Source organism: Coturnix japonica, chromosome Z (assembly GCF_054131305.1).
Source record: "Coturnix japonica strain WE chromosome Z, WE-NBRP24, whole genome shotgun sequence".
NCBI classification, from domain to species: Eukaryota; Metazoa; Chordata; class Aves; order Galliformes; family Phasianidae; genus Coturnix; species Coturnix japonica.
In genome coordinates, this window is record NC_140702.1 from 39271464 (window position 1) to 39283869 (window position 12406).

At 36.7% G+C, this 12406-nt stretch overlaps 1 protein-coding gene across 3 annotated transcripts in view; it reads left to right on the forward strand.

The window, feature by feature from the left end:
* TRPM6 (transient receptor potential cation channel subfamily M member 6) overlaps positions 1-6278 on the forward strand; it is a 93739-nt gene extending 87461 nt beyond the window's left edge. For 2 of the 3 annotated variants that reach the window (XM_032441425.2, XM_032441426.2), the window contains exon 39: positions 414-6278. In XM_032441425.2, the coding sequence (XP_032297316.2) occupies positions 414-535 (122 nt within the window). In that variant the 3' untranslated portion in view covers positions 536-6278. The remainder of the gene's footprint in view (positions 1-413) is intronic. The other variant, XM_085529929.1, reaches the window with a different exon arrangement.
* The last annotated feature ends 6128 nt before the right edge of the window (positions 6279-12406 follow it).

Consider the following 12406-nt stretch of genomic DNA (forward strand, 5'->3'; position numbering starts at 1 on the left):
TTGCTAGTATGGATGAATTTCCACCTACACTTTTTTTTTTTTTTTTTTTTTTCCCTCCTAGAGAAAGCTTCTTGTGTCTACACAGAGTAATAATCATTGTTTGATTTGGAAATGAGAACTGCAGTGTTACTGTTTTGGATTATTTCTGTCTGTGGCAGTCAGAGATAATAAAGGGGAAAGCTGGCTGAATAGACATAGTAAGGGAGGCTCATTCATACCAGCTCACGCCGTTATTGGCTCCTCCAAGGCTCTCTTTCCCCTGTCTCTGATTTATCCTCCCCAGATTTTCTTCCTCTTGGAAGCTGGTAGCAGACTGCTGGCCCTCAGCTGTAGGTCTGGACACTCTACCCAGGGTGTATGTGCTTTTCAAACGTTTACTTGGTTGAATCACTGAGTTAGTTTTCTTGCCATAGATTTGAGAAGAAATGACTGCATAATGGAAAGACTGTATCTACCCTTCAAAAAAGAAATAGAGACAAGTGACAGAGGAATTGATGATGAAAACGAGACTGTGGAGTATGACACGTGGCTGTGAAGCAATGGCTGCGAGCAGAGTGCAAACATGGAAGCTTGAAAACCTGTCCCTTGTCATTGCCATGAGTCAGTCCAAAAAACCAAAACATAAATATCTGAATGCAACATCAGTTCCACTTACTTGACAGATGCTATAGGCAAGGAACAACAACAAAAAACATCTTTTAATTTGCTCCCTTTCCATGGCCCTCTTATGATCCATTTTTTCTACTTGTTAAATTGTCAGGAGCAGGTTGCTCCTAAGGTGGATGAACTGTTGCATTAGTGCCTTTTTCTGGAAATGTGGTTAATGGTTCCAAAATGTGCTTGCTTAGGATTACTGTGATAAAATATTTACAGGGGGAAGTGATTTGATGTGATTTATCTCTCTGCTCTTCAATAAATGACTGTATAAACATGTAAATCACTCATTCTCAAATGTGGAGGCCACTCATAAACATCCTCACTATTGCCCTGTGTATAGCAAACTTTCCAAGGCATTGCAGAAATACTGTTTTATCTTGTTTGTTGACTTTGATCCAGAGGCAGACCTAGAAGACACAAGTAACAGGTTAGCAGTTGAACAATAGTTGTTGATGTGAGAAGTGTAGCACAGAACCTTATGGAAGCTTCAAACCTTTTCACATACCAAAACCAAATCAAACAATGAAAAGTTAGTTTATTGGGCCCACAAGCATCATTTATGTCTCCTCTTCTGTGTTGATAAATTTGATAGATTCATGATCTTTAATACAAGCATAAAGAATAAACTTGATTGTGATATAAATTTTAACAGGATCTACCTTTCTTTATGTTACCTTCAGAGTATTGTTAAGTCATTAGGTGGTTAATTGCAAAACATTTTAAAAGTCATAAAAAATAATGTCTTCTTTTTGGTATTTAGCTTTTTATTGTCAGTTCCACGCTGTGTAAAGGGTTATATTTTATCGGTGTGGTATTTGTATGCTTTTGCAGCATATCAATACATGTTTCTGTTAATTCAGTAGAAATTCATAAAAACGAAAATCAGTTATGTGCAGTATGTTTTTTTGTAGAATAAGAATTGAAATGAACTGCTCAGCACAAATATCTAATACAACTTACATTGTATTAAGGATCACTTCTGCCATTAAAACATCATTGTAATTTTGTATTAAGAGTAGAAATACTTAAAGCAGACATGCAAATCATCAGAAAACTTAATACTTCAGTAAGAAACAAAATTGTATTTCAACCACAGTGTATAGTAAATTTTGATGTTTAAAAGATCTGCTTATCATACTTACCATTAATTTCGTATATTTAGGACAAATTTATGTACATGTAGGAATTAGAAACATGGAATTACAGAATGGTTTGAGTTGGTAGGGACCTTAACCTCTTCTAGCAGCCAGGGTTGCCAGCTGCTAGAAGAGATTGTCCAGAACACCTCCTGCTAGATTAGGTTGCTCAAAGCCTTATCCATCCTGGCCTTGAATGCTTGCAGGGATGGAGTGTCCACAGCCTCTCTGTTCCAACATCTCAGCACCCTTTGAGTAAATAATTTCTTCCTAATATCTAATCTAAATCTACTCTCTTTCAGTTCAAAACCTATGCCTTAATTGCTACACTCTCTCATAAAGAGTGATTATCTGTCTTTCTTGCAGGTCCTCTGTAAGTACTGAAAGTCTCCCCAGAGGCTCTAGGCTAAATAATCCCAACATTCTCAGCCTTTCTAACACTGTAGAGGTGCTCCAACCCTCTCATTATCCTTGAGGCCCTGCTCTGGAACCACAGCTTCATGTTTTTCTTATGTTGAAGTTTCCAGAGCTGAATATGGTACACCAGTGGTGTCTTAGAGGAGTGGAGTAGAGGGGGAGAATCTCTTACTTCAACCTGCTGGACTTCTTGTTTCTGATGCAAACCGGGATATGGATGGCCTTCTTCAAAATTATGTGTTCCCAGTTACATGTTCCCAGTTTCTGTATTGATTGTGATGTTGATTATGACATTGATATAACCACCAACAATACTTACATCTGAGACAGCTGTCTTCAGTTTCTGAGACCACCCTGAAGTGACTCTTCTTGCTTTTTATCTTTTTGTGCAAAAAAACCCATCACCTTTCTTCCTATTAGATTTTACTATCCATGTTTTTTTGTTTGTTTGTTTGTTTGTTTTGTTGGTTTTTTTAGAAATCAATTCAACATATCAGAAAATTTATACATTTTCATTTATATGGAGGAGGTTACCTTTCTTTCACAGGTGACACAGCTTACAAGTGAGGTTGTTTAATTTTGTTTTTACAGAACAATGATGGATTTTTATCCCATTGCTGATAGGGTAGTAGTTCTGTTTTAAGTGGCTGTTGTCTTAAAATAGGGCTGTAGGGATATGTATGCTTACATGCATACACAGATTCTTTAAAGACTGAAATTCTTCTAAAGGATCTCTAGCTGTTAATATGTCTTTACATTTGGCCAAGTTAAATGACATTTAATGCATCTTGGATGCGAAGATTGTTTTAAATACTGCCCTAATAGTGCTGTTTTCTCCAGTCATTGCCATAAATTCTTATATTCAGGGATTCAAAAATTATGAACACTTTTCTATTAGACATAAAAAATAACCTCCATGCACTAGGCTGGATATGAGTACCTTTAGTTTCTTTTCATGTTTTGGTGATATTCCCTGAATTCATACTTGAGATTTTCCTCTCTTGACAACTTTTCTTAGGCCTTTCAAAGAGAGTTACTTCTGCATTGAGAGCAATACTTGTGAGACTAGGCAGAGCAAATATCCATTTATTCCTTTTTATTATTTATACATCCAGGTATGTACCACTTTCCCCTCAAATCAAGGATCTTTTCAAGGTACTCATCTGTTAAAATATGGTTGATACAAATGTGTTTGATATGGCTTTGTTTTCTCTTTTTCTTTTTCTTTTTCTTTTTCTTTTTCTTTTTCTTTTTCTTTTTCTTTTTCTTTTTCTTTTTCTTTTTCTTTTTCTTTTTCTTTTTCTTTTTCTTTTTCTTTTTCTTTTTCTTTTTCTTTTTCTTTTTCTTTTCCTTTTCCTTTTTCTTTTTCTTTTCCTTTTTCTTTTTCTTTTTCTTTTTCCTTTTCTTTTTCTTTTTCTTTTTCTTTTTCTTTTTCTTTTCCTTTTCCTTTTCCTTTTTCTTTTTCTTTTCTTTTCTTTTTTCTTTTCCTTTTTCTTTTTCTTTTTCTTTTCCTTTTCCTTTTCCTTTTCCTTTTTCTTTTTCTTTTCTTTTCTTTTCTTTTTTTCCTTTCTTTTTTTTCTTTTTTTTCTTTTTTTTCTTTTCTTTTCTCTTCTTTTCTCTTCTTTTCTCCTCTTCTTTTCTCTTCTTTTCTTTTCTTTTCTCCTCTTCTTTTCTCTTCTTTTCTTTTCTTTTCTTTTCTTTTCTTTTCTTTTCTTTTCTTTTCTTTTCTTTTCTTTTCTTTTCTTTTCTTTTCTTTTCTTTTCTTTTCTTTTCTTTTCTTTTCTTTTCTTTTCTTTTCTTTTCTTTTCTTTTCTCTTCTCTTCTCTTCTCTTCTCTTCTCTTCTTTTTTCTTTCTTTTCTTTTTTTTACTTTTTTTTACTTTTTTTTACTTTTTTTTCTTTCTTTTTTTCTTTTTTTCTTTTTTTTCCTGTGTGAAGTACTAATGTGCTGGAACAAGAAAAGGATGCATTTCAAAGTACTGCTTTATATACTTCTGTCAAAATATTAATTATTCCAGGCATGTAAATACTAAACCTAAAAATTCAATTGATTTTGAGGTTAATTAAAATTGCCTCGCCATTCTTCTTGCACTTTTTTTAGGGAAGGCTGATTCACATTTCACTGAAATGTAAATTTTGGTAATCCAAGTAAAGACCTTTCTTCACCCCAACTTAGTCACAGTTCAGTAATTATAATGAAATTATAATACTAATAATAATTTATTTGAGTCCTTGGTGCTATTCATACTAGATTTTCTGTACATTCTTAAAAGTCTTCTTTGATGTCTAAACACTAAGCTTAGGTTGAAGGCCAGACCTCCTGAAAACTTGAGAAAGAGCCAGAAACCCTTAGTGGGAAGGGCAATAAGCTACACAACAAAAGCCTGTATGTGGAATGAAAGATTTTCAGGATAGGGTTCTTCCTCTTGTTTCTTAATAGCTAGAATGGATGAGGAAATCTTGCACGTTAAAGATAGAGTTTTATGATTATTAGTTTTAGTGGATATATATTTTGCAGAAAGCACATTTAGGATTTTTGTTTAACACTCCTAGGGGGGCTGCCCAGGGCCCCATCCAACCTGACCTTGAGTGCCTTCAGGAATGGGGCACCCATGGCTTCTCTGGGCAGCCTGTGACGATGTCTCACTGCCCTCTAAGCTAAGAATTTCTGCCTAAATCTCCCCACTTGCCCTGTCTCTATTGTGTATCATGTAAAAAGTCAGTCTCTTTCCCATCTATAAACTCTCCACAAGTTACTGGAAGGCCACAATGAGGTCTCCACAGATCCTTCTTCCCTTCAAGCTGAAGAAGCCCAACTCCCTCAGCCTGTCTTTGTAGGAGAGGTGCTTCAGCCCTCTGATCATCCTCATGGTCTCCTATGGACCTGTTCCAAAAGTGAGATCTTAAAGGAAACTTACTGAGAAATTCACTTGAATCAAAGCCAGATGTGTATTTGGCTACTGCACTGGAAACACAGTTTCAACGTATGAAAAACATTCAGAAATTGCAAAGCTCATTCTCAGGAAGATGGTTTTTTTTTCCGCCATTTATTTTATTCACATTTATAGTGTATTTACGATTCTTTATTGCTAAGAATAAAGACAGAAGGGATAATACATCTATCTTTCCTAGAAATTGAGTTGTACTACTTGTATTTTAGTCAATTTATTTCATATTGTTTTGAAAGAATAAAAAAATATAAAAATTCAGAATGTTTCCATTTTTTGATAGGTGTAAAATGAGATGATGAAGTACTAAGGTGAAAGCTGAGTACAGAAAATTGCGTGGTTATTTTTATTTTTAATTTCAATGTAATAAATGTAAACTAATTTGTTATCTACCATGTGGTTTCCAGCTCTCTTTTTATTTTGATTGTTGAGTAGCATTAGTTTCTATATGCTTGCTGCAAAAATATTTATATTCCTATCCCATAAGTAATTTTTTTTTTTTTTACAAAAGCAAAAAATAGATACTTTATTAGATGTTTTATTTATTTATTAGATTATAATTTATTAGATGCTCAATAACCTTTGGAATTTTTTTGAGTAGAGATGCTTGTTTGATTCTTGGAAAATTTTTAATTCTAAATAAAATCATGTACAGGCTTAAGGAAAAAAAAATATAATTGACAGAGGAACCTCATGTTTTGCTGCAGATGGAGCTGGAACTATGATGTGAAAAAACACTGTAGCCACTGATATACAGAAGGAGCAGATGATATATGTGTTATATATATAATGGTGATCCACTGACTTAGTTGTCAGTTGTGTTCTTTCAGCTACTTTTTATATCTCCTAAGATGCTGATGTTAATTGCATTTTTAGTTAAATAGATTTAAATAGTTGTGACAGAAATAAAGAAAAGGCTGTCTGTGGTAACATTGGCCTTCACATCTGCTGTGAGCACTCTGGAGTTGTCAGCCCTTACCTGTTGTATTAGGTGGCTCGAGCTCTCAGGTTGTAACGCGATAGGCCTTCCCCTGCTCGGTAATGTATATGTATGAGACTGAAATTTGAGCCCTATATAAGGGGCTCACGCGGTTGAATAAACGCCATTTTACAGCTCACCATATTGGTGTGATCAGCGTGTAACTTGGTCATGGAGTCGTCAGATGCACATTCTCAATGATGGATGTAGTTCTTTAGGTTACCTTGCACAAGGCAACACTTACCTTGTTGCTAGTCCTTTTGTGAGATCAGCTATTGTTTTTCAGCTTCTTTTTACATTTTCTTTATATCTTAATGGTTTCAGGAGGGAATTTGATCCCCTGTCTTAGGTAGATATTACTGCAAAAAAACACCCTAAACTAAAACCAAAGATCTGAAATAAATCCCAAGGAGCTTCCTGGATTTGTAGCCAATGTTGCATAACCATTTTCCACAGTACAGAAGATGAATTTCAGCTGAGATAGCTGGTGCACAGAATAAAAACACTGGAATTACAGTCAAATTTTATAGGTTGTTCTCAAAATGTTTGAGGGGCTGACCTCTACTGAACTCAGGAAAGTGAAAGCATTGGATCTGACTGAACTCTGCTGACTGCTAGACAAAGGGAACATAATATTTGACCCCAGGAAATCTCAGGCTGCACCCACCTGGTGAAAGGCTTTTCTTATAGCAGCCTCTAAAAATTAGGCCTGTGACTGCTTAAGTAGCCATTATGCACAGGGAAAAATCTATCACCACTCTCAATCTCTAGGAAGCATGGAACCTTGAAGAATATTTAGAGTGGAGAGGCAGAATACAGCTACAAAATAATGAGAAGAGGCCTAAATCAGTCCTCAGATATCTACTATGCACTGATTTGTGAAAGGGGCAGTTAGACTTAGAGAACCCCAATGCAAGCAACTGACCAAGGAGAGCGTAGGAGGTACATGGCATTGTTCAAAGATCCCATAACAGGAAGAGACTTTTATTTGGACCTATCCTGTTAATTTGGTTTAAAATTGGTCTGAAACAGCCCGGAGGACTGGATAAACTTCAGGTGACTCCTGGGACACATGAAAGGTAAAGCCAAACACAAAAAATCACTTGAGAAAACTAGCTGGAATTAAGATTGACTTAATTCTTGTGCAGGTTAGTTGGCTTTGAGTTTGACTTCTGTCACAGGTTACTTAGATTTACCTATGCCATGACAGGGGAAGCCACCCCGTAGGGCCCCCCCAGGGCCTGGAAAGGAGGGGGAAAAAGGGAATGGGATAAAAACAGCGGCAATCTAAGGAGGAAAAACTTATTTTACTAAATATGATATTGAAATACAAGATAACACAAAATAATATAATCGAGGCTTACAAATTGAACGAAACAGGGAGAGAGAGTCCCCGAAAACCAAGAGGCCTACTGTGAACTCTAGGCGACACAGCTGGAACGCCTCCCACTCTCCGAGAAGTTCAAGAGAAGAAGAACACTCCAGCCTGGGAACAAGATTATATAGCGTCCTTGTCCTGTGACTTATCACTAACCATGTTGTTCTCTGGGATATGTAGTCTTCTTCTGTGGACTGCACATTCAATAGAAGTATCCATGCTTTACATGATGTTATGATGTGGAATACTGATAGCAAAATTACAAAATTACAAAACCACGACAACTTCTGACAAATTATGAAATAAAAGCAAAGACAATAAGAACCACTGGGTGTAAGGCTGACCTTCAATGGATATCTTATCCTCGGATCACCTCTTTTAGCTGGCACGTTGACCTCGAGGATGAAACAAGTGCCAGTTTGACCTCAAGTGACCCTTTCTACTAATTAGAGCTCATATTTTACCTAACCTGACCTTTTGCTGCAAGCTCTGATGTTTCTGCAATGAGATTTGAATATAAAGTTGACCTCAGATGAATTTATTCAGGAAACAAACACTGTGACTGAATTCTAGTGACCTCTGAGCACCAACTGAGCACCTGAAATTACAACCCAAGATATTAATTAAATCTCAGTTTTACCTTAAGTGACCTCTGGATTAAAAAAAAAAAAAAAAAAAAAAAAAAGCTGCATTGTCCTCAGATGAACCCAAACATCTCAGGTTTTCTTGTTGACCTCAAATGAACCATGGCAGCCTAATCAGATCTCAGGTTGACATTAAATTTCCCTACTTCAAATGAGAACAGCATTGATCATAAATGACTGCTATACATGTAATTGGATGTCAACTTGACCTCAGATGATCCTGGACTTCAATAAATAACTTAGTTAACCTCAAGCAATGTCTTACATATATCTGTCTCATGATGATGTCTGGTTACTCCTCTGGACAGCTTATTGAACCTTAGGTTGACCTCAGAGGATGTAATGGTGATTATCTAGCCTTCAAATTGACTTCATATGATCTCTGAGTAGGAAGTAATGGCTGTGGTGATCTCCAGTGATCCTGATCAATTTTGTGCACTCTCAAGTTGACTCGAAAATGATCCCAGGAATCTATTTGAATCTCATGTCCACTTAAATCTTGTGACCATTGGGCCTTCTAATTCAACAACTCCTGAAAAATTCTTGATAAGAAATTATCTATTTTCTCATTATTACAAGCCAAGGCCACATAGCTGAGCCTGGGATCTGTGGACCCCAGGTATACTAGAACCATGGTTTTTTTGGTTGTTGTTTGCTTGTTTATTTGTTTGGGATGTTTTTTTTTTTTTTCTGAAAAGGAGCACAGTACATCAGACTAAAGATGGTGGCTAACTTCAGATGACATCCGTTCAACAAAATGTAGTGGCACTTAAAAATAGAGATCCTCTGACTGACAGAAGTTGGGGTGGCAGATCTCATAGTAATATCCTTTAGTAGTAGTTCTATGGAGAACTGCTACTTCAGAAAACTTCAGATTAGAGAATATGTCAGTGTTTGATCTCCAACAATCTCCTCAAGTAGAAAGCTGAAGTGGTGTTTGACCTCAGTATATCTTTATTTATGAAACTTTTCACTTTGTGTCTTCTTCCTCCATTGCTAAATTGTGCCTCAGTAGTTCAGTGGATTACTCCAGGTAGTCCCTGAACAACACATGAAGTAGCTAGACAAATCGCCTATGCTTGACCAATAGTCTGCAATAACAGTTAAATTATACCCACCTCGTTATGAAGTTTAGAGCATGTGTGTCTAACAGTATGTCTACATGTGTAAAAAAGGTAACAATTGTCCATTTAGTCCCTACATGTATTTCTTGGGTATCCTTAAAATGAGGAGGACCTTCCACCATGAATTTGGGCTGCAATCAATCTTTACTGATTTCTGAGTTGTAAACGAGTGTGTGTACTGACCTCCAGTTACATGGGTTTGGTCATAAATTATTTACTGAGAATAAATGTAGATCTTGGGGACCTTACACAGCCATGGTAATGATAGTGGCTGTTCATTTCAGCTGAACATATTTTAATGATGAGGGCTGCTCTGAAAGGAGTGCTTCCTGTTTAATTATGTTGGCCAATATAGTCAGAGGTGGATGTTGGTGACATGGCAGTAGAGAATGAAAATTCCCACCAACATTCCATTATGTTTTGTTGCCACGTGACAGATGGCAGCAGAGAGGCATTTTGACAGAATGGTGTCTGACCTGGAAGTGTGTATGAAGCAAAGGAGTGTGATTGAACTCCTTCATTCAGAAATAATAGCACACAGTGACATTCATTGATGCTTGCTGAACATTTCTGGAGACCAGACTATGAATGTGAGAATAGTGAGGCAGTGGGTGATGCAGTTCAGTAGTGGTTACAGCTACAGTGGTTCAACTCAGCTGGCGTAGATTGTTACAAGTGTGGCATGCAGGCTCCTATTAATCATTTGTGAAGATGAGTAGCTAGTGATGGAGACTGTGTTGAAAAATAGTGTTTTATATCTGAGAATTTGCTCTATCTATCAAACAGTGCTCTTTTACGTATTGTATTTTCCATGAAAATAAATCAGAAACATTACTTTCAGAGTGACCTATGTATGCAGATAGCAAGTATACCTGTGCTGCTTGTGTATTAGTGCACGTGGCAGCATGTGGAGGGGAGACAGTGGTAAGGGTTGTGACAGAGGGCTCACATTTTCTGCATGGGCAGAGCTAAGGTGATGAGGTCTGGCTGGAAGAACGCCAGACATTCTTTCTTCATTTGGTGAAATCCTAACATGAATGGATATTGACCTAAAATTAATAGACTTTCTGGAGGGCTACAGCTCTGATGTTTGAATTAAATTTCTGTAGACACATCTATATTACTATATTTTAAGTACATAATAGATCATTATGAAACAAATTGGATAGTCTGAGTACAAAATGGATTTGCTGTCTTTTTCCTCTGCATGAATGTGTGCACTAATTGGAAACACTGGGATTCCCAAGAGACAAGTCAGACAGCTGGCTTTTTACCCTCTATGTGCCAGCAAATTTCAGATAATTGCTTTACCTACCTACATTCTTGCTTCTATTTAATGAATATGACAAAATTATCTATGTGAATAAATCTTAAATTGTTTTACTTTCTCCATCCTTTAAATATAGCCATGTTGGTTCAAACCCATGTGAACACTGAAGACACCAACACAAGAAGTGTTTTTAAGTGATGCATTTTTGGCCATCAGCAAGGTCTGACCACTGGGAGAAAGATCTGGAAACATCAGGGAAGCACAATTTTAATTAATAGAGAGCCAGTGAAGATTTTAATTTATCACTGACTTCCATTAGGTGGGCATCAGAAAATCTTAGTTTTCTTATGGCTTTGCACCTTCATAATAAGAGTCTTGCTTTTGCTAATTTTGCTAATTTCCTAATTAAAGGGATCTTCTAGAATCTAATCCTATAACCTTCCTTAGCAAGCATGGATATTAAATACCAGTATTCACTTCAGTCTCAGGCCGCTATGCTTGATCCCACTCTTCATTTTACATGGTCCACACTGTCATTTCTCCTCTTCTGCTTGTTATTTTGGGGCTTAGTCTAGCTGAAGGCGTTCTTTTAGTAATGTTTCCCATATTGCACTCTCCCTTCTTGCCTGCTTCACTAATAATGGACTTAGTCCTCAACACCCTCCTACTTGTTTTCATGCCCTTACCTATCTCAGTACCTCCATCCTATGGGATCTGGTCCTCGATCTTGTCTCAGCCTCAGTCATCTCTTTGAGCAGACCACAAAGGGGAGCAGCAGGAGGGATTTTCTGCTTCAGTGTGAGAACATGCACAAAAAACAACAGAACTATTTCTTTTTTAAAAATCTGTTCCACTGGAGGATCACTGTCTTCCAGTCAATACTTGCTGTAAGTGCTATACTCTCATTACAACAAGCCCGTTACTATATTCCTTATCAAACCAGATCTTAACCCTATCTCAGAGGTAGTGGCAAAATAATCCACTGGCACCCATGGAGCAGAGAATCACTTAGTATGCAAATGATAACCATATTAGAAAGCTCTCTATTCAATATGTAAACTGTTACCAAAATAATAAACATCATATATTATGCATTTGTTTGATACCAAGCATCTTATGCAGATGCTTCTTGGGACTCTGTGTCTTGAACACAGCTCTTGCCATGGTTAGATTTGCCTGCAGCCTCCTACTTTTCAAATCCCTTAAACCCAAAAGAATCAGCATACACAGTTCCTTTCCAGGCATGAAGGAAACAGTGCTAAAAAAGCACATTTTCAAACAGACACATCTACAATAGCTTTTTTTCTTTGATTTGTATTTATTTAGGTGCTAAGTCCGTCTCTTCTTTAGTGTCAGACATACATATTGCTCAGCAGTTGCACTTGGCTTCTCAATGCTGATGCTTATGTAAGAATGGCCTTGAGCAATGAGAAACCTCTATTACCTGTTTTGCAAAGCTCATATCCTGTTGCTCCTCAGCACCATGTCTGCCAAGCACTGTTTACATAATGAGTTATTCCAATAGCCTTAAGTTTGGAGTTTTATTGTTCTTTTGTTATAAATAACCAGACACAAAGGTATAAATAAAAAAAAACAACAAACAACCAACCAATCAACCAAAGAAATAATAAAACCTTGACAGTGGGGTTTGGAGACTCTCACATCTGTTGTTAGGAAATCACATTATAAATTACAAGTTCTGCACCTGTTTTTTGTGGCATTCAATTTTGGGTACGAATCCCTTCCTCATAGATAAGCTCACCAAAATGCCTGAGCTCAGCAAGGGAGTCTGCAGCTCAAAGGTTTACAATTAAACTGGTAGGTAAGGGAAATGTGGGCTCACAAAGCAAACCA